A 22,853-nucleotide genomic window follows, 5' to 3' on the forward strand; every position below is an offset into this window, starting at 1 on the left:
TGCGCTGTGAGGGGAGTGTGTGGTCCCCCCCCCCCCCCAATAGCTAGCAATCCAAAACAGTCCAGTGGAGCCTGAGCCGTGGGTGTTGCCTTCTGACACACTTCCGGTGATGTCAGGGGGTGTAGCATATGCTAATGTGTTATGCTAATGAGCTATGCTAATGAGCTCCTGCACCTCTTTTTCTACGAAATGACCCCTGCTAATCAGTGTTCCCTCTAAGCTGAGTTAGTGTGAGCGAGCTCACTGTTTTTTAGCCTCCGGCTCACACCTTTTTTGTCTCTGCTCCAGAGCAAACCAATTGATGCAGCAACCCAATCGCCCGCTCACAACTTTAATGCCGGTAGCTCACAAAGTGGAATTTTCGCTCACAGGACTCCGCAGCTCAGAGGGAGCATTGGGTGGGAGTACCTTGCGTAGAAAGCCAAAGTATTTAGAACCGGCCCCGCATCTGGGACACGGGGATCCAGGTTTCCAAAGTGGGGCGGCAGAGGGAATCGCAGAGTCAGGCTTGAGTTGTGCCACGAGTCCCACCTCTGAATTTAGCCCTGCGACTCAAGTTTGCTGGAGAAAAGAGTCGCTGGAGAAAAGCTTAAACCGTTGGCTGCCCAGAGAGTCCCGGGATCCTAGCGCCAGATGCTCCGGTCTTGTGATTTTCCTCCCACATCACACATTTTGGCTCTCACCTCTTTCTCTTCCCGCTCCTCTGCTTCTAAACAACATTTTCCTCTGGATCCCTCGATGTTTTGGGACTCTCCCTTTTGCGATGGATCGCCCTCTCTCATTCAGTATCTGCAGACCAGGGTTCCCTCTAAGCTGAGTGAGTGTGAGCGAGCTCACAGTTTTTTTAGCCTCCGGCTCGCACATTTTTGTCTTCGCTCAGAAAGGAGGGCTCCGGAGCGGACTAATTTCTGCAGTAGCCGAATCGCTCCCTCACGACTTTAATGCCAGGAGCTCACAAAGTAGAATTTTCACTCACAGGAGCGTTGCTGCAAGCCTTGGTTTTGTTTTTAAAAACAGAACTATCCAAAAAAAGATCTTTCCCTTTTTTTTAAACAGAATCGGGGACTGAAAGTTGCTGAGCAGACCCCCTGATCGAGAGGTTTCCAAATTATGTTTCAGGAGAGCCCAGTGTTCTCCATAAGCCTAGCAGAGATTCCTTGATGAGAAAAACAGCCCTGAAATTCAGCCGGAAACATTGGATGCGCTCTGAGCCTCACCCAGTGTGAACTGCACGCCTTTGAATGTGGGCTCCAAATCCCCTGCAGTGCTCGACGGACACACAGAGGTGGCTCATAAGACACATCGATGGGGAAAAGAGCTCTCCCAAAGATAGGAAATTTTCAACATGATAACCCCCCCCCTGCCCTGAGTTAGGATAACCGAAGGGTTTAACGCAAAAGTTAGCAACCGGAACAGAGGTCCCACCAAGTTCTTTTAGAAAACTGGGCGGGGTCAGGCGGGGCTGTTTCCCAACAGGGCTTCTGATTGGCTGCGCAGTTTAAAAGGCATCCCGTTCAACAGAGCTTCTGTTGGAAATCTCGTAGAGGTACCATGAGAGCCAGGGCTATTTTTGGGCAGGAACGCACAGGAGCGGAGTTCTGGCTGGCTCCCGAGTTGGCCACGCCCAGCAGGAACTCATTAGCATAATAGGCCACACCCAACAGCAGAAACTCATTAGGATTGGCTACAATTAGGGGTGTGTGGCCTAACATGCAAAAAGCCCTGGGTTTTGACAACAAGAGAATAAGAAGCAAAAGGTGGGTGTGGCTGGATGACCACACTTCTGGTAACATGGGGGTGCGGCCTAATGTGCTAATGAGCTGTGATGTCAGGGTATGGTCTAATATGCTAATGAGTTCCTGCTGTTGGGTATGGCCTATTATGCTAATGAGTTCCTGCTGGGCTTTTTCTACAAAAAAAGCCCTGATGAGAGCTATTGATAACCTCGCACCCTGACATCTTGTGGCTGGCTCCGCCCCCTCTGGCAGCCATTTTGTGATTGTGGCCGGCGCCCTGTGTCAGAATTCCAAGCAAATTCTGGCCCATAGACAGGGCCTCCTCGGCCCTCAGATCACCAGTCTAGAGGAGAAAGCAGTGGGGAGCGGATTGGAACTTGCCTATGGGTTGTATAGGATTGCCGGCTCTGGGGTGGGAGGTTTTGGGGGCGGAGCCTGGGGAGGGCTGGGTTTGGGGAAGAAGGAGGCGGAGGAGGAGGAGATTGGATTTATACCCCCGCCCTTCACTTGGGAGTCTCAGAGTACCTCACAATCTCCTTCCCTTCTGCTCCCCACAACAGACACCCTGTGAGGCAGGTGGGGCTAAGAGAGCGCTAAGAGAACTGCCCTTGAAAGAACAGTTCTGAGAGAGCACGTGACTGACCCAAGGTCACCCAGCAGTTGCATGTGGAGGAGTGGGGAATCAAACCCGGTTCTCCCAGATGAGGAGGAGATGAAGAAGAAGATTTATACCCCACCGTTCACTACCCGAAGGAGTCTCAGAGCGGCTGACACTCTCCTTTCCCTTCCGCTCCCCACAACAGACACCCTGTGAGGCAGGTGGGGCTAAGAGAGCGCTAAGAGAACTGCCCTTGAAAGAACAGTTCTGAGAGAGCACGTGACTGACCCAAGGTCACCCAGCAGTTGCATGTGGAGGAGTGGGGAATCAAACCCGGTTCTCCCAGATTAGACTCCCGCTCCTAACCACTGCACCAAACTGGCTCTCCAGCGGGGAAGGAGTTCAGTAGGGTATAATGCCAGACAGTCCACCCTCCAAAGCAGCCATTTTCTCCAGGAGCAATGATATCTGTCGTCCGGAGAAAAACTGTAATAGCGGGAGAACTCCAGGTGCCACCTGGGAGATGGCAACTGAAGAGCCCACCATAAGGGATAACGTTTGCGGCACTGATCGCCTCCCCCCAAGTTTCTTCTCAGGTGGTCCTGGAGGAAAAGGGGCCGCCGAGCAAAGATCTGACGTTTCCCCCGGCCGATTCTCTATCCTGTTTTTCTTATTGCGTCTTTAGTTTTAAGCTGAATTAATTTAGGGAACAACCCCCCCCACACACACACACACACATACAAGGGGGTGGAAACGTCCAGGGAGGGGGAACCGTTTGTGCCACGGCCAGAGGCTTTTCCAGCTCAGCTTTCCAAAACGTTTTTAAACGAATCCCAGCTGTGCTCGGAGGAAACTATTCGACTTCCTCAGTGAAGACAAGAAGGAACACGTGCCAGGCCGGCGACCCAGATGAGCAAAACAGGCCTTCCTGCCCCACGCTCTTTCTCACCCGTGGAGGGAGGGCCTCAGATCCATGCTGAATGAAAACTTGTTCTTCTTTCAGGAGCAGCAAGATTCCTATTTAGACTTGCCAACCTCCAGGGGGTAGCTGGAGTCCTCCCAGAATTCCAGCTCATCTCCAGATGATAGAGGCCAGTTCCCCAGGAGAAAATGGCTGCCTTTGGAGGGTGGACTCTATGGCATTATCAACGGCATGGGGAGGGACTATGGCTCACTGGAAGAGCATCTGCTTGGCATGCAGAAGGTCCCAGGTTCAATCCCCGGCACCTCCAGTTGAAAGGACCAGGCAGGAGGTGATGGGAAATTCCTCCGCCTGAGACCCTGGAGAGCCATGAAGTGGGGCTGTGGCTCAGTGGAAGAGCCTGTGCTTGGCATGCAGAAGGTCCCAGGTTCAATCCCCGGCACCTCCAGTTGAAAGGACCAGGCAGGAGGTGATGGGAAATTCCTCCGCCTGAGACCCTGGAGAGCCATGAAGTGGGGCTGTGGCTCAGTGGAAGAGCCTGTGCTTGGCATGCAGAAGGTCCCAGGTTCAGTCCCTGGCATCTCATTAAAACGACCAGGCAGGAGGGGATGGGAAAGACCTCCCCCTGTGACCCTGTAGAGCCATGAAGTGGGACTGTAGCTCAGTGGCAGAGCCTCTGCTTGGCATTCAGAAGGTCCCAGGTTCAGTCCCTGGCATCTCATTAAAACGACCAGGCAGGAGGGGATGGGAAAGACCTCCGCCTGAGACCCTGGAGGGCCATGAAGTGGGGCTGTGGCTCAGTGGAAGAGCCTGTGCTTGGCATGCAGAAGGTCCCAGGTTCAGTCCCTGGCATCTCATTAAAACGACCAGGCAGGAGGGGATGGGAAAGACCTCCGCCTGAGACCCTGGAGGGCCATGAAGTGGGGCTGTGGCTCAGTGGAAGAGCCTGTGCTTGGCATGCAGAAGGTCCCAGGTTCAGTCCCTGGCATCTCATTAAAACGACCAGGCAGGAGGGGATGGGAAAGACCTCCGCCTGAGACCCTGGAGGGCCATGAAGTGGGGCTGTGGCTCAGTGGAAGAGCCTGTGCTTGGCATGCAGAAGGTCCCAGGTTCAGTCCCTGGCATCTCATTAAAACGACCAGGCAGGAGGGGATGGGAAAGACCTCCGCCTGAGACCCTGGAGGGCCATGAAGTGGGGCTGTGGCTCAGTGGAAGAGCCTGTGCTTGGCATGCAGAAGGTCCCAGGTTCAGTTCCCGGCAATGTTCCCTCTACTTTGTGAGCTACTGGCATTAAGGTTGTGAGCGAGCAATTTGGTTACTGCATAAATTAGTTTGCTCTGAAGCCCTCCTTCCTGAGCTAAGACAAAAATCTGTGAGCCGGAGGCTAAAAAACTGTGAGCTGGCTCACACTAACTCAGCTTAGAGGGAACAGTGGTTCCCAGCATCTCCAGTTGAAAGGACCAGGCAGGAGGTGATGGGAAAGACCTCTGCCTGAGACCCTGGAGAGCCACTGCCAGTCTGAGTAGACATTGATGGACCAAGGTTCTGATTCAGTATAAGCCGGCTTCATGTGTATTCATCAAGATGGCTGGCCGTGTTAGTCTGTCTGTAGCAGCAGACAAGAGCAAGAGTCCAGGAGCGCCTCAAAGACTAACACAATTTGTGGCAGGACATGACCTTTTGTGAGCCACTGCTCACTTCTTCTAGATGGGTGGCCGTGTTAGTCTACCTGTAGCAGCAGAAAAAACCAAGAGTCCAGGAGCACCTGAAGGACTAACAGAATTTGTGGCAGGGGAGGAGCTTTCGTGAGTCACCGCCCACTTCTTCGGATCTGAAGAAATGAGCAACAATGCTCCCTCTAAACTGTGGAGTCTTGTGAGCAAAAATCCTACTTGGCGAGCTACCTGCACTAAAGTTGCGAGCCGGCAATTTGGCTACTGCATAAATTAGTTTGCTCTGGAGCCCACCTTCTTGAGCGGAGACAAAAATGTGTGAGCCGGAGGCTAAAAAACTGTGAGCTGGCTCACACTGACTCAGCTTAGAGGGAACACCGGCAGTGACTCACGGAAGCTCATGTGTATTAGAACCCTGCTGACGTCCCTCCCCGCACAAAGCCCCACCCTCTCCAGGCTGCACCCCTAAAATCTCCAGGGATTTCCCAACCTGGAATTGGCAACTCTACCCGTTTGTTTGTTTTTTTAAAATTCTTATTTGTCCTACATTATACAATCAACAGTGCAAAAGACATTAGTTGCTGTAGATTTTCGAGTTTTGTGGCCGTGGTCTTGGCATCGTAGGACCTGATGTTTCGCCAGTAACTGTGACTGGCATCCTCAGAGGTATAACACAGAAAGATGGAGTACTCTGTGAGAAGAAAAATAGTAGGCAGGTACCGGTAATTTATATCTACTCAGGAAGGTGGGGTAGGGCTGAGTCATTATCTTGTAGGAGTTCCCCACAGGCTGTGAACATGCTAATGGAGGAGCTTTCCTGAGGAGGTTCTTTTGTATATGGATTGTTTCCTGAGGAGGTTTCCTGTTTCCTGAGGAGGTTCTTTTGTATGTGGATCAGCTGTTGAGATTCTAATCTTATCTGTAGTGCTATTGTCAGATGGGGCTCTCTACATGGGGCTGCCTTTGTCGCAAATTCGGAAGCTGCAACTAGTGCAGAATGCTGCAGCCAGGCTGTTGATGGATCTTCCTAGACGAGATCACATCCAGCCTGTGCTGAAAGCGCTGCACTGGTTGCCAATAGCGTACCGGGTTCGCTTCAAAGTGCTGGTTATCACCTTTAAAGCCCTATATGGCCAGGGACCAGCCTACCTAAGGGACCGCCTTACCCCACATGTTCCCCCAAGGGCACTACGGTCGGGGAGCCGGAGCCTATTGGAGGTACCGGGCCCCCGGTCCATCAAGTTGACTATGACCAAGAACAGGGCGTTTTCGGTGGCGGCTCCTATCTGGTGGAATGAGCTCCCAGAGGAGATCAGGGCTCTGTGGGACCTAGCACAGTTCTGCAGAGCCTGTAGATCTGTTTTAGATAGGTTATACACCATGATGTAATTTTAATATTTTGTATTTTTTCTACTGTTTTACTGTTTTATTAATTATATGTTGTTAGCCGCCCTGAGCCTCCGGGGAGGGCGGGGTATAAATACAAATAATAAATAAATAAATAAATAAATATAAATAAATATAAATGTAGAGCCTTTTGTGTGCCGTGTGTGACAGGACGGCTGGGAGACCACGTGGAGGCTTAATGCTCATGCGCATTTGTTGCATGCGCTCAACAGATGCATTGCCCTCCCCAGAGATCTCCCACCCGAGGAACCCTCCGTGCCTTGTTAGCGTTTGTTTTGTCAGTTGCTAAAGCTGCCGGCTCAGAATCCATCTCCCTCTTAGCCTCTCACGCCTGCAAGATTTATTCCCGCATTCCCAAGGGGCCGAAAAAAACAATCAATTTAATTAATTGCAAACAGAGATATGGGAGTTTCCTGGGACAAGACCCAGAAGGCAGGGACCGGTGTCTGGTTTACTGAGAAATCCCAGTGATGGAAATACGTCATCCAAATAACCAGTCCGCTTATATAATTCCAAGTGCTGCTTTTCCAGTTGCGCAATTCGGGGCGTGTGTTTTTCCTGAACTGGTTTCGCAATGTTTGGGTCTTTTCCATGTTTGGGGGGAAGAGAAATGGGTCAGCGACGCGTTAACCTCTTCCTACCTGGGCAAAGTGTCTCCCAAACAGGTCCTCGGACTCCCCACAACGCTGAAAAAATAGCCGCCAGAAACAGGGAGCCAAGTTCTCTAATGCAAAATGCAGCTCTCTCTCTCTCCTCACATCTCACTGCTGTTTAGACCTAGAACTTCGTTCTAGAAAACCTGCACGGCACAACCTCCGTCTCTCCCTCCCTCCCTTCAAGTCTCACCTTTTCCGTGGAATCACGCCTCCGTTGCCAGCATTTCTCAAACTCCTTGAACTCGCTCCCGGGTCTACCTTGATGCCCTGGCCCACAGACCAGCACCAGTCGCTGAACATGTGGCTATTGTTCTATGCAGGGCTATTTTTGGGCAGGAACGCACAGGAACGGAGTTCCGGCTGGCTCCGGAGTTGGCCACGCCCAGCAGGAACTCATTAGCATAACAGGCCACACCCAACAGCAGGAACTCATTAGGATTGGCTACGTTAGGGGTGTGTGGCCTAACATGCAAAGGAGTCCCTGCTACACAAAAAAAGGCCCTGGGTTTTGACAACAAGGTAAACAGAATAAGAAGCAAAAGGTGGGTGTGGCTGGATGACCACACTTCTGGCAACATGGGGGTGTGGCCTAATATGCGAATGAGCTGTGTCATCGGGGGTGTGGCCTAATATGCTAATGAGTTTCTGCTGTTGGGTGTGGCCTATTATGCTAATGAGTTCCTGCTGGGCTTTTTCTACAAAAAGAGCCCTGGTTATATGTGCATACACGCACCCTGCGTGCTGTACATGAATCGACGTACTCATCCGGAAATGGTGTCAGAAGTGGAGCTGAACTGGGCCTCTTTGACAATCGCCTAAGAGAGAGCCACCATTGTGCAGACTAGGAACTAGGGGACTCCGGGTTCAAATCCCTGTCCCTCCATGGGAGCTTGCTGGGTGACCTTGGGCCAGTCTCGCAGACGCCCTGAGCCTCACCGTCTCCCGTTCAGAGGCCCTGCTCCGGTTGCTCCTGGCCATCTGAGGTAGGGTTGCCAGCCTCCAGGTGGGGCCTGGAGATCTCCCGCTTTTACCACTAATCTCCCGCTGACAGCGATCAGCTCCCCTGGAGAAAATGGCTGCTTCGAAGGGTGGACTCTGTGGCCTTGTACCAGGCTGAGGCACCTCCCCTCCCCAAACCCCGCCCTCTCCTGGCTCCAGGGGTCGTTTCGTAGAAAAAGAGCGAGGGGAACTCATTAGCATAACTCATTAGCATATGCCACACCCCTGACATCACCGGAAGTGTGTCATAAGGCCACACACCCCGTCCCCAACTGTCCCGGCCGCCGCCGCCACCGCTGGCCTTGCAGCTCCACTGCCGAGCCCCATGAGGGGCCCGGCGGTGGACCTGCAAGGCCGGCGGGAGTGCAAGGAAGCCCCGCGAAGGCCCTCCCTGGCCCCAGGCAGGCAGGGGTGGGGAGAGGCAGGGAGGAAGCAATTTACCCTCCCTCTTCTCCTGCCTCCTCCTGGCTGAATGAGGGCCGGAAGCGGGGCGGCCGGAAGCAGGGGGCGGGGCTTCGTCATGTGCCCCGCCCCCCGTACCTCACCCGGGGGAACTGCGATCCCCCCCGAAATGACCTCTGCCTGGCTCCACCCCCAAAGTCTCCAGGTATTTCCCAACCCTAATATGAGGCTGGGCAGTTGGCAATCCGAGGAAGGGCTTTCTCGGTCGTGGCACAAAGCAGCCATTTTTCTCCAGGTGAACTGAGCTCTGTCACCTGGAAATCTCCTACTCTCTCCAGCCACCACCTGGAGGTTGGCAACCCTTCCTGCAGGGACCAATCCGGGGTCCGCTCTTTCAGGAAGCCATTAAAGCTGCCCGGATTCCTACTCCGCTGATGACAATTCCCACTTGGTCATGTCCCCGTCCACAGACTTCTCTACCGTCCGCAGACATGCCGGTTGCCGAGGTAACGTACCTTCCCCAAGGGTTTTCCCCAGTGCCACCTTGTGGCGGTCGATCATCACGTCTCGCAGTTTCTCCTTCAGCTCCTCGCTAATCCCCAGGCTGTTCACTGTAGGGAGAAAAGGAGGTTAAGGAACGCGCATACACACTCTGCGCCAGAAGCGGAGGCCAAACTCGAGAGGTCTTGTCTCTGGCACGAAGAGGGGTGTGAGGTTTGGACAGGAAAGCAGGTCTGTTGGAGAAGTGTGGGAATATCCAGCGTCGAAGCCCTTCGGGTCGGGCTGCCAGGTCGGCTAACCTGGCCAGTGGGGGTCTCCCGACATCCCTCTGGGAGACCGGAAGTGATGTTGGGCATTTTCAGGCCTACTTCCGGTTTCGGGCCTACTTCTGGTCAGGGATGACAGTCTGGTTTTGGGGCAAAACTCTATGGTAAATTCGGCTTCAAACAATAGAGTTTTGCTCAAAAACCAGAGCATCGCCACCAACCAGAACTGGAAGTAGGCCCAAAACTGGAAGTAGGCCCAAAAAGGTTGGTTGGGGGCGGGACTTCCCCCCGCCGACCAGCTGGCCGGTGACGGGCAACAGCCTGCAAAAGCGGGGGTTCCCCTGCTTCCACCGAGGGGCTTGCAACCCTATCTTCGGGACCTAAACAAGGGTAGCTCAGCTTTAACGATGGGAAGCTCAGGAACCGGTAGGTCAACAAGGAAGCGCTGACCATCCCGGACTGTCTTCCAACCTCATCTTCTGACTGGCTCGAAGCTCTAACTGAATTGTTTCAGGCCAGGTCAACTCAAATCTCAGACAGTCCTATGTTGACCCATAAACTGGACCCTCTCGAAGATCGAAAGGTCCTCCTGACCCTTGGCTTCTTCTTCTCCAAGCTGTACCACCTCCCTGAAATGTGACCCCAGCTTCCACTACCAATGGAATAAGTCTTGCTCGCAGGGCTCTTTTTGTAGCAGGAACTCCTTTGCATAATAGGGGACACACCCCTAATGTAGCCAATCCTCCAAGAGCTTGCAGAGCTCTTCTCACGGGGCTACTGTAAGCTCTTGGAGGATTGGCTACATTAGGGGTGTGTCGCCTAATATGCAAAGGAGTTCCTGCTACAAAAAGAGCCTAATAGCGTGCATTCCTGGTGGTCCCACGTAGCTACTACCTCTCAGAATTCCACTGAGGCCTTGCCCTATTAAACAGAGCTTCTGCCTTAAATGTTGAATTGTTACTATTAGAGTTCCATATGCATTGATATTTTGTGGTCTTCCTGTGGGAGCCATTTTGTCTGGCCGCAGCGCCTTTTGTGGCAGCCATTTTGTGACTGCGCCCACCGTCCTGCGTCAGAATTCCAAAGGTGCCCGCGGGCTCAGAAGGTTCAGGAACCCCTAGGCTACAGGAACCCCGAATAGTGGGGGAAGAGGGACCCCATTCTGTGCCAGACACTCACAGGTGGCTTCGGTGGTTCGGCGACTATACGATTTGCGGACCCGGTAGTGGACCACCAGTTCTCCCTGCTCCATGCTGGGTTCAAACGCTTCCCTGCAGGACGGGAGAAGATGGATGGGGTGAAGCAATGGAAAAAGCAGGGCTATTTTGGGGAAGGAACGCACAGGAACTGAGTTCCGGCTGGCTCCCGAGTTGGCCACGCCCAGCAGGAGCTCATTAGCATAACAGGCCACACCCAACAGCAGAAACTCATTGGAATTGGCTACATTAGGGGTGTGTGGCCTAACATGCAAAGGAGTTCCTGCTACAAAAAAACCCCTGGGTTTTGACAACAAACAAGGTAAACAGAATAAGAAGCAAAAGGTGGGTGTGGCTGGATGACCACACTTCTGGTAACATGGGGGTGCGTCCTAATGTGCTAATGAGCTGTGCTGGCAGGGGTGTGGCCTAATATGCTAATGAGTGCCTGCTGCTGGGTGTGGCCTATTATGCTAATGAGTTCCTGCTGGGCTTTTTCTACAAAAAAAGCCCTGGGAAAAAGAAAAAGGTCCAATCTTAGATTCACGGCCAGAAACAAGCGGCCGATCCCCACGTCCGCCCTCGAAGGGCCCATCCCGGGTCCCGATTCCCTCGGTTCTCCACTTACCCATAGCGCGTTTCCTTCTTCCTTATCCGTGTCAAGAAGATTATGATGAAGGCGGCGGCCGCAGCAGCCACTGCCACAGCAATCGCCACGTACCACCAGTGCCAGGAGAAGGCAGGGGTAGCGTTTTCTACTGTGAAGCAGAGCGGCAGGGGTTACTGGCTAAGGCCCTTCCAATTCCCCCACCCTGTTCATTCGGAGCTTCCCTTCCCGTTCCCAACACTTGCTTATATTACAAAGAGACACGGAAGGGACAGACTCTAATGACCCGGTTTGGAATCAAACATATCTAGGGGAGAAAAGTGGGAGAGTTCCTGGCCTAGTGTCCTGAATTCAGTGTTCCCTCTAAGCTGAGTTAGTGTGAGCTAGCTCACAGTTCTTTAGCCTCCGGCTCACAGGTTTTTGCCTTAGCTCGGGAAGGAGGGCTCCAGAGCCAGCTAGTTGATGCAGTCGCCAAACGGCTCGCTCACAACTTTAATGCCAGGAGCTCACAAAGCGGAATTTTTGCTCACAAGGTTCTGCAGCTTAGAGGGAACATTGGTCCTGATTCACCGAGGGTTGCCACCTCCTGGCTGTGAATTGCCTGGAGGTCTGGGTGTACAGCCTGGGAGGGAGGGGTCTGGGGTGGGGAAAGACCTCAGCAGAGTATAATGCCATACAGTCCACCCTCCAAAGCAGCCATGTTCTCAAGGGGGTCTGACCTCGGTCATCTGGAGATCGGTTCCAATTCTGGCAGATCTCCGGGTCCCACCTGGAGGTTGGGAACCCTCCATTCATCTCAACGATCGACATTTCCTGCTTCTCCTCCAGGTTCCTACTTCTAAAACCACTCTCTCTCCTTTCACAATTTTAATCCAGTTCACTGACTCTTGTTCCAGAGGGTAGCCACGTACAAGAGCTCAATTCGAGTCCAGTAGCATCTCAAGAGGCCATTTTTTAAGGTATGAGCTTTGAGCATCAAGGCTTTCTTGATGAATCTGACGAAGGGAGCTTTGACTCTTGAAGGCTCATGCCCTGAAAATCTTTAAGGGGCCTACTGGATTCGAATCCAGCTCTTCCACCGCTTTTTGTGAATCTCTCTCTTCTTCTCCTTCCCAAGGCAGCCATTTTGAATAGGAAGGGACACGTCCGTGTCAAAGTTGGGTCAGGCGTACTAGGATGGAAGCCTTCTAGAACAGGGACAGCTCTCGTTCTCAACAGGTATTCGAGACCCTCCCAGTGGGGGCGGGAGTCTTCCTTTACCAGGCCCCGCCTCTCCGTTGCTGGCCAGATGGCCAGCAGGGGGAATTAACCCCCCCCAAAAAAGAGAAGAACACCAGAAATTAATCCAACATGCCTACATGATCTAGAAGTGACATAGGCATGTCGGGGGGGCACACTCTGGTTTTTGAGCACAACTCTATGGTAGAAGCTAATTCTACCATAGAGTTTTGACCAAAAACCAGAGTGTCATTCCCCCCTGACCGATGTGCCCTCTAAGCTGTGGGTTCTTGTGAGCAAAAATTCTACTTGGTGAGCTACTGGCATTAAAGTTGCGAGCGAGCGATTTGGCTGCTGCATGAATGAGTTGGCCCTGGAGCCCTCCTTCCTGAGCTATGACAAAAATGTGTGAGCCGGAGGCTAAAAAACTGTGAGCTAGCTCACGCTAACTCAGCTTAGAGGGAACCCTGCCCATGATGTGGGTATCTTTTCTTTATCCCTTAATGTAGTCCCCTTCCCTATTTCTGTTGTAGTTTGTAGTCTTTATAAAAATGCAATAAAAAAATCCCCTCCGGGGGGCCAAAAAAAATAATGATGTACCCGATGTGCTGATGTCAATTCTAGGTCCTGTAGGCACGTTGTGTTCATTTCCAGTATTCTTCCTTGCTCCCGGTAGGTGTACCCCCCATCCCCGTCGGATGCTCTGAGGGACCTGGCAACCCCGTTCTCACCCCTACCCCGAACTCCCCGTCAATTTTTGATGGCCGCTGAACAGAGTGCCGCGCGTTGCCTCTCACCTGGCTGAGCCTGCGGTGAAAATTCATCTGCAAAAGAAAATCCAGTAAATAGGTTATTTTCAATAGACGCTCCATGTCAGATCAGGCATCTACAAACTGGACCGCGCTTAGAAGCAGGCAAATTTCCAGACACAAGGAAATGAATCAGATCTCCAAAGCTGGTTGTAATCAGGAACAACAGGTCCTGTTTGGGAACCGGCTTCTATAACCCCGCAAGGCTCCACAAAGTGGACCAGAATTTGAAATTGAGGGATTTGACATTCAGAACCAGATCCGAGGCCCGGAACTGCCAAGCCTCCCAACCAGCGGGGAGGTGGGGCCACAACCAGAGATCAAAAGAACCACTTTTGGAAAAAGCAGATTTGGACCAAGACTGATGGCACCAGTAAGGCATATTTTTAAAATATAGCTCAATTTGAGTCACCGACTATCCTCTCACATCTGTCCGCTATCCTGAAAAAGATGTGATGGAATCAACGCTCGGTTAACAGCTTCCAAATGTCCTAAACTCTTTGGATCTCTTTCTAACAGCAGCTCTTGATCTTTGGTTTTGGGTCCTGTCCCAACGGATATTGCAATCCTTTGAAACGTCTGAGGATTATCAACATAAACTCCCCTTCATTATCTCTCCTGAAACTCTCTCTTGTATGACTGTCCTCCAAGCCCTAACAAGGGTTTCTCCCGGACGGCCCCTCTGCCGGGTTATTCTTTCACACTGTAGAGAAGCTGGCCAAAACAGCTCACTTACCGAAACCCAATGGGGCAACCATGACAGCGTGACTCCAGGGCCCGTCGCCTGCCCCTGTGTAGGCTGCAACTCGTACAGTCAGGTTCCTCACGGACGAGTTCCACTCCAAGATTCTCTCGTGGGTCAGTCCCACATCCATAACCACCTGGTGGAAGAGGGGAGCTTAATTCCAGGTAGGAGAGGACTGGCCATCTAACTTACAGGGAAATTTCTGGTGGGGCGTCTGCCCTAGTAATGCCTTAGGGCAGGGGTGTCAAACATGATGTTCGGGGGCCAGATCAGGCCCCCAGAGGGCTTCTATCAGGCCCGCAGTGGAACTGGCTGTCTCCTGCTTCTTCTTCCAGTTCTGCTGCTCCTGCATCATTGTAGGTTTGCGGCTTACAGATACACACCTGAACAGCATACTCAAGATTGCAACAGCACAGACATTTTGATGTAATAATTCAGAGCAAGAGGTGTCAGTTATTAGACACTGTTCAATAAACAAAATATTGCAAGAGTGCTAATATTTTAAGCATGTTTTTATTTTAAGTAAAAAAAAAACCTTTGTGTTTTGTGTCCTTTATAAAGTTTATCTCTCCGCTACCTGGCATTACATTTTATGATGCACATGGCCCGGCCCAACAAGGTCTCATTTATGTCAGATCCGGCTCTGATAACAAACGAGTTTGACACCCTTGCCTTAGGGGTCTCCGATCTTAGTTTACTCCAGTGTTGTTTTCACTTCCCCATCCACTCCTCAGATTGAGCATGATAGTATTATTATGATTAAAATGTATTTAAAGCAGGGGTCCCCAACAATGTTCCCACTAAGCTGTGGAGTCTTGTGAGCAAAAATCTTTGTGAGCGATTTAGCTATTGCACAAATTAGTTTGCTCTAGAGCCATCCTTCCTGAGCTAAGACAAAAAAAGTGTGAGCCGGAGGGAACTCAGCTTAGAGGGAACACTGGTCCCCAGCCTTTTCCAGCCTGCGAGCACCTTCGGGGATCTGACCCCGGATGTTGGGCGCGACCACAAAATGGCTGCCACAAGAGGAGGGGCCAACTACAAAATGGCTGCCACAAGAGGCGGAGTGAGGTCATGCGTAACTCTAATAGTCACTCTTCATCCTTCCAGGCAGAAGCCTTTTAGAACGAACGTATCGTTTAAAAATATTTTCTTGCATACAGCCTTGTCTTCCGTCATACCGTGAAGATCCTTGTGCTGTGGTGGCAGCTGCTGCCAAAGCAGTTAAAAAGAAAATCTCCACAGCCAGATCTCCAGCGGCCAATCAAAAAGCCCTACCTGGACTCGCCCACTTTCTCAAAACACTTGGCGGGCACCAGGATAGGTTTCTGCGGGTGCCACGGCGCCCACGAGCATCACATTGGGGAACCCCGATTTAAAACGCTCGTATCCCATGCTTTCCCTCCAAATTCACAGACCGTCAGGGAGGGTTACGATAAAGAAAGCAGCCAGCCAGTGCCCGGAAGTGGCACAGGCCTGCTGGGAATGAAACCCTTTCCCCAGTAAAGAGCGCTCACCTCGGGCAAGTCGCCTTTCTGACAGATGAGCTTGTACCCGCGCAGGATCCCATTGACGTTGCCGAGCGGCTCCCCCCACTGGACGATGGTGCAGGTGCCGTTCTGAAAGGCCGTGATGTTCTCCGGGGCAGCTGTTGGCACTGTGGAGGACAGGATGCGTCGTCAGGGGCACCCCCACTGTTCAGTTCACTGGCTCATGATTAGATTACAAAAGATGTGAACTGCACCACTTATTCAGCCTGACTGACTGTAAGTAAGGACATCTTCTGAATGCATATGGAATGTAATAAAAAGTGATTTAATTCTACTTTGCTCTGGCCGTGCGTTGTATCACGTCCAGAAGGCGCTGTTGACTTCTGACTTAGCGCCAGGGGTCATTTGGGGGGGATGCGGGGGGACGCCATCCTCCCGGGTGAGGTGCGGGAGGGCGGGGCCTGGAGCTCCCTCCTGGTGCCCGCTGGAGGTCGCCGCCGGCTGTGGGGAGGACACACTTCCGGTGATGTCAGGGGGTGTGGCATATGCTAATGAGTTATGCTAATGAGTCCCCCTAGCTCTTTTTCTACGAAATGACCCCTGCTTAGCGCTAGACGGAACAGTGAAAAGGATTGCGCGTTCCCACCTCCTTGCCGTTTAAAGAGAAACAAAGGCCACGGGAAGAGAGCTGTAAACTCGAATCCTCGCGCCTCTGTGTGCCGGAAATGACTGTTGATCAGCCAGGCACAGGGATGCTCCGGGATGTCTAACTAAAGACTTCAATTCCCAGGGACCACTGCTCTTAAAGATATATGGCAGTTCTACTTAACTACAGTTAAACGCTGGCTGGGGCAGCACGCCTACCCCCGGGTGCGTGGGAGATGGCACCGTTCCCCAGAATGCACATGGATGTCCGTCCTCTACTCTCAGGTTTGCATAATGCATTTGGTGAAGTATGAACTGCACTTCTTTACTCTCCCTGTTATGCGATGGAGCTGACTGAGTGGTTAAGGACAGGACGTATGAACGAGACACCCCCAATTTACAGCTCTGCTCAGCCCCAAGGGTCACTGAATAGCCCCGGCCGATTTTCAACATCTCTGACTGTGGATCCCGACTTTGCCACATAGCTTACACCTATGCCGAAATATTGGGCCACACTTCATCTCCCTCACTTCCTGACTCCCTGCCCTATATCGGCTGAACGAGACACAACATGGAGGATCCACAACAGGATCTTCCCGGCACCTTAAAAAAAGGAAACTTTCCAGGGTTAACAACCGCAGAGGGTGTTTTCAAACGCAACAGTGCAAGGAGGCAGCGGTAATCCTTGCTCCTCCTCCACCACGGCTCCCCATTTGAATCGGGACCTTCATGCTGCCGCGATTTCCTTTTTTTGAAAACGCTGATCAAGCCTTAGACCTCCTGTGACCCTTACGGGAACCTGAGGATCAGCTTCTTTCTCTCCCCAGAGACAAGAACAGAACCAGGAGGTCACAAAGTTGCGGCGCAGAAGTCAGAGAGTCAAACGAGGATCTTGAAGACCCGGGTTCGAGTTCCCGTTCGGTCATGAAGCTCGCTTGGGGGTAGCCGTGCTCCTTCCACCTACCCTACCTCAAAGGGTTGCCGTTGTTGTCGTGAGGACAGAATAGAGAAGGGGGAGAAATCCTGAGCTCCTCAGAGGAAGTTTAAAAAAAAATGCAGACAGACAGAGAGACAGATCCTCACCTCCTTCCAGAGTCTCCATGGCAACCCAGTGCGTCCACGGAGAGTTGCCCTCTCTGGATCGACAGGACACGCGCACGTGGTAGGGGGTGAAGGGGGTCAGCCCGACCAGAGAGTGGCTGAAGGGGGGCACGTTGAGGTTCTGGTTATAGAGTGCCCTCTCTGAGACGGTGCTGAGGTCCTCGTCCGAGCGCACAGCCTGAGGAAGGAGATAGCAGAGAGAAACAGAGGGCAGTTGTGTGGCGGGGAAGAGGTCTGGAATCCTCAGAACGAATGTTCGCAGAATTCGGGGCTGGAACACAAGGGCCTCTCGCATTTCCCCCAACTTTGCTCCCGCGTGAAAAAGCTTGCTGCATGTTGTGAGCTAGCACACCAGGGTTACAAAACATCACCCCGGTGTGCTAGCTTGCTCCCTGTGAAGACATTTCCCCCCTACAGAAGCTAAGCAGGGTCAGCCCTAGTTCGTTCTTGGATGGGAGACCGCCTCCACCACATATGATAAAATGAGCCCTCATGCCTCTTACATTTCCAGCATTTGTTTGACATATTTTGATTCATATTTGCAATCTTCTTAGGTGTCATGTACCACCTATACATCATCTTATAACAATTTTCTTTAACATTAGTACATGTCGAGATCTTAATAGAGTTTTTCCACAAATATTCCCAAGTTTCCATATCTACTTCCTTATTCATATTAATAGCCCATTTTAACATTTGTTCTTTAACAGTTTCATCTTCAGTATACCATTTTAACAACACCTTATACATTTTAGAAATATTTTTTCCTCCTCCACTCTCCCATACCTTTTCAATTTCATTTTTTTCCTCTCTAAAACCATAGTTTTTTTTGTCAGATCTAAAAAGATCATAAATCTGCATATATTTCAACCACTCATATTCATATTCAATTTCATTCTGCTTTTTCATTACCCACTCTGTTCCCTCTTTTTTAATTAAATCTCTATATGGCAACCAGTCTCTACCTCGCTGTCTTGAGTAAGATATCAACACTTCTACTGGTACAATCCACAATGGTCTTAAGTCACTCTGGTACTTCTTATATCTTGTCCATACCATATACAAAGCTTTTCTCACCAAGTGAAGTTTAAAAAAACTGTCCATTTTTATCTTGTCATACCATAAATATGCATGCCAGCCAAATCTACAATCATGCCCTTCCAACCCCAACAATCTGTCATTTTCAAGCTTCACCCATTGATCCATCCATGTTAGACAAACCGCTTCATAATATAGTCTAAGATTTGGCATTTGTAGACCTCCTCTTTCTTTGGCATCACAAAGTATTTTCATTTTGATCCTTGGTTTCTTGCCTGCCCAAACAAATTTTGACAACTCTTGTTGCCACTTGGCCAACAAATCCGTTTTATGCAGAATTGGTATTGTTTGGAACAGGAACATCAAACGTGGTAGGACATTCATTTTTATAACTGATATTCTTCCCATCAGTGATAAGTTCATTTTATCCCATTTCTTAAAATCTTGAGTCAGCTTAGTCCATAATTTCTCATAATTATTCTTATATAGGTCTATATTTTTTGCCGTTAATTCAATTCCAAGGTATTTTGTTTTTTTAACTACTTCACATTGTACCAGTTCTTGTAGTTCCACTTGTTTTTGTTTGATCATGTTTTTACATATAAGTTTTGTTTTATTCTTATTTACGTAAAAGCCGGCCAATTCTCCAAACTCCTTTATTTTTTGAAAAAGCAATGTCAATTTTTCTGTTGGGTTTTCCACCATAAACATTACATCGTCTGCAAATGCTCGATATTTGTATTGGTGTCCTTTATGTGTCAAGCCCTTTATTTCTTGATCGTACTGTATTTTTTGTAAAAGTATTTCCAATACCCAGATAAATAATAACGGTGATAACGGACAACCTTGCCTTGTTCCTTTCTGTACTTTGAAGTTATCTGTCAGTTCTTTATTCACATTTATTTTAGCTCTTTGTTCAGAATAGATAGCTTCAATACAATTTCTAAAATGTTGTCCCGCTTCAATCTTTTCCATCATCTGGTGCATAAAATTCCAATTAAGATTGTCAAAAGCTTTTTCTGCATCAACAAACAGAAAAGCTACTTCTTTTTCTGGGTGCTTTTCATAATATTCAATTGCGTCCATTACTATTCTTACATTGTCTCTAATCTGCCTTTTGGGTAAAAAGCCCGCTTGATCTTCAGAAATTACCGTTTGTAAATAGTTTTTCACCCTTTCTGCAATAATTTTTGCAAAGATTTTATAATCGTTGTTCAAAAGAGATATTGGCCTGTAGTTCTTTACATTTGTTGAATCTTGTCCTTCCTTTGGAATCAAAGAAATAATTGCTTCTTTCCATGAGTCCGGCACCTTTTTGTTTTCTCTTATTTCGTTGGTTAAAGCTTCCAGGACCGGGGAAATTTCTTCTTTCATCTTTTTGTAGAATTTCGCTGTAAATCCGTCCGGCCCAGGCGCCTTCCCCAACTTTGTCTCTTCTATTGCCTTCATCACTTCTTCTTTTTGAATTGGACCATTTAATAAATCTTTGTATTCCTTACTTATTTTTGGTAGTGGAATCTCCTTTAAATATGTTTTAATCTTCTCAAGATCAACTCTAGTTGTTTGGAATAGTTTAGCATAATACTTGAAGAAACATCTCTTTATTCCATTAGGATCAACGAACTCTTTTCCATCTTCTATTATTTTGGTTATCATTCTTCTCTCTCTTCTAGCCTTAAGTTGCCAAGCTAAGTATTTTCCCGGTTTGTTCGCCCCTTCAAAAGATTTCTGTTGTAACTTCTTTAAATTCCAATACATTTCCTGATTCCAAGTCTCATTCAGTTGTTCCTTCAGCAACTTTAATTCTTTAATAATTTGCTTTTTTCCAGGCTTCTTTTTTAATTCCTTTTCTTTCTGAGCAATTTTTTCTAACACTTCTGTTTGTTTTTGAAGTTTTTCCTTTTTTTGCTTCACGTTTTGCGAGATGAGAATTCCTCTCATCACCGCTTTATAAGCATCCCATACAATCTGTATCGGTGTTTCTTTATTTAAATTTTGTTGAAAGAATTGTTTCGTTTCTTCCTTTAACATCTCAATTACTGTTTTCTTATCCAACAAGTCTTCATTAATCCTCCACAGAAAGGGTTTTTTCCTTTCTGTGGAACTCCATACCACCGGATTGTGATCTGAATTACATCTTGGCAAAATTTCAGTCTTATGTGTTTTCATTGATAATTCTTCAGACATCCAAATCATATCAATTCTGGAAAAAGAGCAATGTCTATTGGAATAAAAAGTAAAGTCTTTCTGCATCGGGTTCCATTTCCTCCAAACATCTTCTAATTTTTCTTGCTTAACTAATTCAAAAAAATTCTTTGGCAGTTTTCCGCTGAATTCGTTGTCCTTTTGTGGTTTTCTGTCTACACGATCTATTGTCCCATTAAAGTCTCCGGCCATAATAACTTGCTCATAAGTCAATTGTTGTAATTGGTCAGTTATATCCTTAAAAAATTTTTCCTTTGCTCCATTGGGTGCGTACACGTTGATCAACAATGTTTTTTTCTGCTGAATCATTAATTCCACACCCACGTATCTGCCATCTATGTCCTTAAAAATTTCTGTAGGTTGTAACTCCTTCTTCACATATGTCACAACTCCTTTTTTCTTGTTTGAGGCCGCAGAACAAAATTCAATTCCAAATAAAGCATTCTTTAAATATTTTATATCCTGTTTTCTAATATGTGTTTCTTGCAAGCATATCACGTTGCATTTCTGTTTCTGTATCCAATGATTGATTCTTTTCCTCTTGTTTGGTGAATTTAATCCATTAACATTCCATGACAACAATTTGTACTCCATTATGCGTTTTATTTTAAAGTTCTCCAAAGACGTCCGCATTGTCCGCCTTAAATTTATAAAAGTCCATCATCGATCTGATCTGAATCCTCCCACCTTGATACGTAAAGGATAAACCTTGTGGAATCTCCCATCTATATCTGATGCTCAAAGCTCTGAGTTTGTCAGCCAAGGATTTATACCTTTTCCTGTCTTGCAGTATTGTTCTTGGGAGTTCTCTCATCACCATAATTTTGTTTCCCTCTATTTCAAAAGGGACGGTGAATTGCTTCTTGAATATCTCCTCTGTTATTGATCTTGTTACAAATTGTACAATTACATCCCTTGGTAAATTCTTCTTTTCTGCAATTCTGGAGTTCACTCTATAAATCAAATCAAAGTCTGAGTCCATTGACCCTTCCTCCTCGCCCAAAAAGGCCGTTATCACTTCCATCATTTTTTCTTTTAAGTTCTCATTCTCTGTTTCCTTAATGCCTCTGAATCTCAGATGAGTCTGCATCCTTCTGAACTCCATCATTGTCTCTGATCTTGTAATTTGTTGAGTCAAAGAATCTTGTTTCTCTTCTATTTTTTGTATCTTCTCCTCTGTCTCTGTAGTCTTGGTTGCATTTGCTTGAACATCCTTCTTAACTCCTTCCATTTCTTGCTTGATTGAAGTTATTTCTGTAGTAACCAGTTCCTTCAATGCTGTTATGTTCTTCTCTTGGACTTCTTCTAGATGTTTCAGATGAATCTGAGTTTGCTTCTCCAGTTGGTCCCCCAATGTTTTTTCTATCTGCTCCCCCATGGCTTGTATTGCCTCTGTCATTCTCTTCTCCATTGCTTCCATGGAGGCCTGCATCTCTTTTTTCTCTCTTCCCCTTGACATTTTGGGGGCTGAAGTAGATCCAATCCTAGGTCTCACAACCGGTTTAAGTTCTGGGTCTGAGTCGGCTCTTTTCTTGCCTCTCCTGGTCTCCGTCTTGGCGATTTCTTTTCAATTCACAGATTCGCAAGATAAAGCACTCTTCTAGATGATAAGATTTAGTCCTCCATGCCTCTCTGTTTACGCTTTCCAAAGACCCTTAGAAATATATTAAAAAAGCAAATTTAGTTGAAGTCCTCCTCAAAATGTCGGGCGCAACTTCTCTATGGTAATTTCATGTAGAGTAGGTCAGATTGGTATTTTGCAGGCCCTTCCTTCCGCATAAAACTCACTTCCGGTCCGGCACCTTTAAAAGTTCCACTGTCTTCCTTTCGCTAATGCCCGTCTAGGAATTCAACTTCCTGGATGTTTCACACGGACCTCTTTCTTTGTGACACCAGCCTGCTCTTCCCACGCTATTGTTCGTGAGTTTCGATTTTACAGTTGCGCACACGGCTCCATCTTCACCACAGGAATGTTAAACAATAAGCGTTTTTACAGTTTTTAAAGGCTTCAATCAACTTTTTTCTCTCCGGAATCGGATTTCTGGGATTTACTATTCATTTTCCGCTCAACCGCTTAATTCAAATTGACTCCAAACTCAGTTCAGGTAAGCGGCACGTTTTTGTTATCTAGCACGTTCAAAACGGGTTTCGCATTGTTTCTTTTAACTCACAGTTGTTGTCCCTCTTCAAAGAAGTCTGCTGACGAAGAATTTATGCCGGTAGCCCGGCTCGATCGGCCACTATAGAGTTGCTTGGCACTTGCCTTCTTCGTGGGAGGAGGTCAAAGCCCAATTCAGCTTCTTCCGAAGCTGGATTACGCCAACCTCACACTCCCTCTAGGGCGCTGCTGCCTGCTTGTCCCCCCCCCTCGCTGGGGAGTGATGCGTTGGGCTGTATATTGCCCAAACTGTCAAAAGTGGCCGTCGCTCGCTTCGCACGATCGCGAAACGCTTCAGTCCTCCATCTTAGCCAGACCGGAAGCCTGTGAAAAAAAAAAAAGCTTGCTGCATGTTGTGAGCTAGCACACCAGGGTTACAAAACATCACCCCGGTGTGCTAGCTTGCTCCCTGTGAAGACATTTCCCCCCTACAGAAGCTAAGCAGGGTCAGCCCTAGTTCGTTCTTGGATGGGAGGCCGCCAAG

At 48.8% G+C, this 22,853-nt stretch overlaps 1 protein-coding gene across 1 annotated transcript in view; it reads right to left on the bottom strand.

Moving 5' to 3' along the window:
* Positions 1-22,853, bottom strand: part of AXL (AXL receptor tyrosine kinase) — a 105,199-nt gene that overhangs the window by 11,399 nt on the left and 70,947 nt on the right. Inside the window, exons 7-13 of the mRNA XM_015427261.1 lie at positions 16,951-17,146; positions 15,250-15,389; positions 13,727-13,871; positions 12,979-13,005; positions 10,985-11,114; positions 10,340-10,431; positions 8,909-9,004 (exon numbers count right to left, since the gene is read on the bottom strand). Coding sequence (XP_015282747.1) covers positions 8,909-9,004; positions 10,340-10,431; positions 10,985-11,114; positions 12,979-13,005; positions 13,727-13,871; positions 15,250-15,389; positions 16,951-17,146 — 826 coding nt within the window. The remainder of the gene's footprint in view (positions 1-8,908; positions 9,005-10,339; positions 10,432-10,984; positions 11,115-12,978; positions 13,006-13,726; positions 13,872-15,249; positions 15,390-16,950; positions 17,147-22,853) is intronic.

The sequence above is a fragment of the Gekko japonicus genome, unplaced genomic scaffold, assembly GCF_001447785.1.
Source record: "Gekko japonicus isolate JY-2015 unplaced genomic scaffold, Gekko_japonicus_V1.1 scaffold1389, whole genome shotgun sequence".
Lineage (NCBI taxonomy): Eukaryota > Metazoa > Chordata > Lepidosauria > Squamata > Gekkonidae > Gekko > Gekko japonicus.